At 36.5% G+C, this 4,960-nt stretch overlaps 1 protein-coding gene across 1 annotated transcript; it reads right to left on the minus strand.

Annotated features, from left to right (window-relative positions):
• Window positions 1–1,591: 1,591 nt before the first annotated feature.
• Window positions 1,592–4,329, minus strand: LOC107871471 (caffeoylshikimate esterase). The gene is made up of 2 exons (XM_016718412.2): window positions 3,518–4,329; window positions 1,592–2,184 (listed from the first exon to the last, which is right to left on the minus strand). The coding sequence occupies exons 1-2, from the start codon at window positions 4,151–4,153 to the stop codon at window positions 1,816–1,818; spliced, it is 1,005 nt and encodes a 334-aa protein (XP_016573898.2). The 5' UTR covers window positions 4,154–4,329; the 3' UTR covers window positions 1,592–1,815.
• Window positions 4,330–4,960: the final 631 nt, after the last annotated feature.

Raw genomic sequence — 4,960 nt, forward strand, 5'->3', positions numbered from 1 at the left:
TGACACTCATCTAATATTGATGTCGCTATTAGAATTTGAAGTTCAAACCCCGTGACACTCATCTAATATTATTGTCGCTATTAGAATTTGAAGTTGAAATCTCGTGATTCTTGATCAGCTTTTTCAAACCCTGTGACACTCATCTAATATTGTTGTCGCTATTAGAATTTGAAATTGAAATCACGCGATCTTGATCAGCTTTATTGATTATTCGGTTATATGAATTTGAAGTTAAAACCTCGTGACACTCATCTAATATTGTTGTCGCTATTAGAATTTGAAGTTGAAATCTCGTGACTCTTGATCAGCTTTATTGATTATTCGGTTATATCCTTGGGTGCTAATACCTATGATACTTTATACATTTAACTTTTAGTTATTTAAAATGCCTGTTTTTTAGGCCCGCGTTCCTTTATGTATGAAGTATGTTATTCGATCTATCAAGGACATAACCCTAAATAGGAAGGTGTGGAAGACGCAAACTAGGATAGAAGATCAGTAGGAAGGTGTCCGGCCTTGCTAACTGGGGGTGCTTTGTTGAGTGCTAATAGTTGTAGTGTCACGTAGTGTGTTGTTTTTAGAGTTTTGATGGCGTTTATTGTTCCAGATAGATTGATTGTAGAGTTATTGTACGGTAGTTTTGTTTGTGTTATTATATGTCAGATTTTACTACCTACTATTTCTTATGCTTATATATTGTGTCTAAATCAGACTCTCTACCTCGCCTTTGAGGTTGTGGCATGGACTGCATACACTCTACCCGTCTCGACCCCCACTTTGTAGGAATACATTGGGTATATTTTCGTTATTGTGTGTTATTCGGTTTATTTTTAACTATATTAGTCAGTATGGGTAGAGCTAGGTACTACGAGGGGCCATACAGTATGTATTAAAGAAATTAAGTTATGTATCCGAGACAGTATGAATCATGAGTAACTTATGTATTAATTATGGTCATGATACATAACAATCAACCTACTAACTACGTATTATTTTCAAATGATTCATGTTGCCAAGTGCATCCATTCCAAATTTCAATCCAACCAAATGATCAGCGACTGCCAATATATCTCGGGTAAGTGCAATGTATCAGGACCATCGCAAGTGTATTTGAGATTTTAGATTTTCAAACAACGCAATGTATCCAAGATTCCAGATTTTCTGAGATCTTTAGTAATATTGAATATAGTTGGAATATGGAGTAATTAGCTCCAGAAATGGTGAAATTTATGTTATTTATACGTACATTTTCTAAAAAAGATTTGAATTTCGGATTGGGCTTTCTCTGAGCCTTTTATGCATTTGGGCTTTTGACTCCCTTGAAGCCCATACATATTGGAGTTGCAATTTAATCTGGACTAGACAGAACATTTTAGCCCGGTAGAAATGGCATAAAGTAGCCACTTTTAGACACACTATTTAAATTATAGACAGACAACAATTAAAGTTTTAGTCAACTAGATTGACGATCAAAAGAAACAACAACAACATATTTAGTATGATTTCACAAGTAGTGTCTCGAGAGAATTGTGTACACGGACCTTACCACTATCGTGTGGGATAAAAAGTTGATTCTAATAGCTCAAGTATATCAGTAGAAAATATAAAAATTTTAATGTCAAATAGCTTAAATCATCATGTATTGCATTAATACAAGTTTAAATAGTTCATATGGCTAATAAAGATTCAGGTAAATGGCCATCCTGTACAAATTTATTGTTGGTCCAGCTAACTGACTTCATCACACACTATTTGCTCATTTTGTAACTAATTTTTATCAACATCCCAAACCAATTCCCACACGCGCCAACTTCCTCACGCGCCACCCTCCGTGGCACTCTTCTCATCGGTCACTCCCTCGGCTCTTGTCTTAAGCCACTGGATGACATCTCCGAACACTTCCTCAACATTCTCCTCCGGTTCTCCCACCAGCTGATGCCACATTCCGGGGTATATCTTCAGCGTCTTGTCCTTACTGGTCGATCGGGTGTATAACTCCTCCACACACGCGGGGTCACAGACGATGTCATCGCCACCGTGAACTATCAGAAATGGCACCGTGACCTCTTCAAATCTCCCCTTTAGCTCCTTACATACTCTCATTAACTCACGCGCCGTCGCAGGGCGTGGTCTTATAAGTGGCCTCTTTGGACTTGCTATTGCTAGCTTCCTTTTCCACTCCTCCTTTGTGAATTACCACAAAACAAAACAAAAATTTAGTAAAAGCAACAAATGGTAAATTGAGAATTTAGGGGCGGAGCTAGAAGTTCGGATTCTGGTTTGATTTATGTGTATTTGGATTTAGAAATTCGTAAACATGTATAAAATGTTACTCCAATAAATTTAAAACTCAATTATTAGCACTTAACGTAGTTCTTTTAAGATTCAGAACTCATAAAGTTGAAATTTCGACAAATTTGAGTTCGGACAACATATATAGTGTTAAGAAATTCACAAATATATAAGAATAACAACATATATTGTAGATTCACAAAGGGAGATTAGAAAAGATAAACAGCGTACGCAAGCCTCATCCATACCTTAGAAGTAGAGGTGTAGCCATGATTTTTATGAAAATTAAACACACGAAGAAGCTGGAGGATTCAACATCTACTATATTTATATAAAAAGTAATTTTAATTATACGCAAACAACGCAGAGGGTAAAATTGAATAGAAAATTTTCAATTCACTTATAAACGTTAAAAAATAGTTCAAAAATTCACTTATTTTGAACCAAATGAAATATTTTAAGCACGAAAAACTAGAATAATTTAGGTATGGGTAGTTTGGCCATTCCAAATTATATTTCAAAAAGTGAAAACTTTCGTTTCTCTCACGAAAAGTCAAAAACAACTCCAATTTTATAAGAACCAAACACAACTTCAAACTCCGACTCAATTTTTTTTTAATTTTTATAGTGAAACAAACACCTACAACAACAATAACAACATACCCAATATATTCCAAAAAAGTGAAATTTGGGGAGGGCAATGACTCATTCTTAAAACCAACGTTCTTAAGACCAAAGAGTCGAGCGGAAAAGGGGGAAAGCCTGTTCACGATCTAGCTTTATCTACCGTCTTTTTTTTGGGATCAATATCAGCAATGCAGTTCATCCAACGATAAACTTGATGCAAATAAAGGAATTTTTGTTCTACGTCTCCGAGCTATATATTTCTTTCTCATTCCGTCGAAAATCGATTTTACGGTATTGACGACCTCCCCCTCTATACCTTGCGCTAATGATTCCTATGGCATTACGACCCAGTATATTCCAACAAAGTGGAGTTTGGGAGGGTAGAGTGTACGCAGTCCATACCACTCAAGTAGAGAGGCTGTTTTTGATAGATCCCGACACCGGACCGATAACAAATATAACAAAAAAACACAAAGACACAACAAACAAGAGGTGACATATCGGTGACACATCGCTAGATAATAAAGAAAATAAGACACACAAAAGTAGTATTATAAAATTGCTATAGTAAATCAATTTTCACTTTATCTCATAGTACCTTGAATGCAACCATAGGCAACGAGCCGCGCGTGGGAACCACGGGCCAAGTTGGAATCAAAACCGCAGCAATACCAAGCAAATGTTCCAATGGCCATGGCGGTTTAAACCTTTCACTAATCCCACACATAGCACCATTCAACACAACTCCATCAAACTTCCTCTTCGGAGCCTTCTCGCCATCTCTCATCGTAATGAGCAGCGCGATCGCACCTCCAAGCGACTCCGCGTATAGAAACGACGGCAGATCCAGATGCTGTTGATTACGGAATTCATCGAAGAAGCTAATGCAATCATCAACGACGGCGTTTAAATCAGGTACGTGAGCTATTAAACCGTCACTGTAACCATGACCTTGATGATCAATTGCACACACTACGAACCCGTTTTTCGCTATATGAACGGCTGTGAGCTGAACGAACCAGCTAGATTCGCCGGTGAATCCATGTACAACGCAAACAACTCCGGAGATTGTCGTAGGTGGAAGTGGGGACCAACATTGAGTGAAGAGCTTTAACCCTCGTGAATTTGTGATGTACTCCGAGTTGTGAGCTACTGAGTGGTGTGAGTAGAACTCGGATTGACTCAGTGAGCCGAATGGACTTGACTCGTTCGCTTCGGAAACTGGATGTTTCATTTTTTGTGCGGCGGCGTTGCTATAATGCGCCGTGGGTTAAGGGGGATAGGATAATGAGATATATTATGTGCAAATAAGAAGATGGTAGTTAAGAGGATAGGGAAATGAAAAGTGTGTTTCGTTCGTATTGATTTTTTATTTTTTATTTATTTGGTTTATTTTTACTGATCAATTTTAAAAGAATGAACTTTCTCCTTTTTAGCAACTTTTCAAATTTAATTTTTTATATAATATGTTTAAGATCACACGATTATAAAATATTTTAATATATTTGATATATTTTTACAAGAGTGTCTTGAACTAACTGGTAAAGTTGTCATGTGACTAGAAGGTCACGGAAACAACTTTTGTCAAAAATACAAGGTAAGGTTGTATACAATAAACCCTTATGGTGAGGCCCTTCTACGAGTCCTGTACATAGCGAAAATTTTAGTGCACCAAATTGTCATTTTTTATATTTGACATACTATGATGGGTCCTTCTTCGGACCCTGCACATATCGGGAGTTTTAGTGCACCAGGTTATCCTTTATTATATTTGACATACTTTTATTTTATTTTAAGACCGTACGAGTTCGTTCCGTACAAGAGATAAAGAATAGTTAATTTTGAAATTAATTTTAAGATGAACTTAGTCGTTTGGTTGGAAAAAAATGCAAAAGATAACTTATCGTGGGATTAGTTATATCGAGATTATAGTGTTATTTTATCCACCCTTACTAGTTCCGAGATAGTTATTTTTGAGATATCAATTAATAACGAGATAATTAATTTTGGGATAACTCGTTTCCAATGAAGATTAAAAAAA

This window comes from Capsicum annuum, chromosome 5 (assembly GCF_002878395.1).
Source record: "Capsicum annuum cultivar UCD-10X-F1 chromosome 5, UCD10Xv1.1, whole genome shotgun sequence".
In the NCBI taxonomy this organism is placed as follows: domain Eukaryota; kingdom Viridiplantae; phylum Streptophyta; class Magnoliopsida; order Solanales; family Solanaceae; genus Capsicum; species Capsicum annuum.

Coding starts and splice junctions, on each gene's coding strand:
- LOC107871471 (XM_016718412.2), bottom strand. CDS start 4,153: ATGAAACATCCAGTTTCCGAAGCGAACGAGTCAAGTCCATTCGGCTCA. Junction 2,185..3,517: donor TGCCTATGGTTGCATTCAAG/GTACTATGAGAT, acceptor TAATTCACAAAG/GAGGAGTGGAAAAGGAAGCT.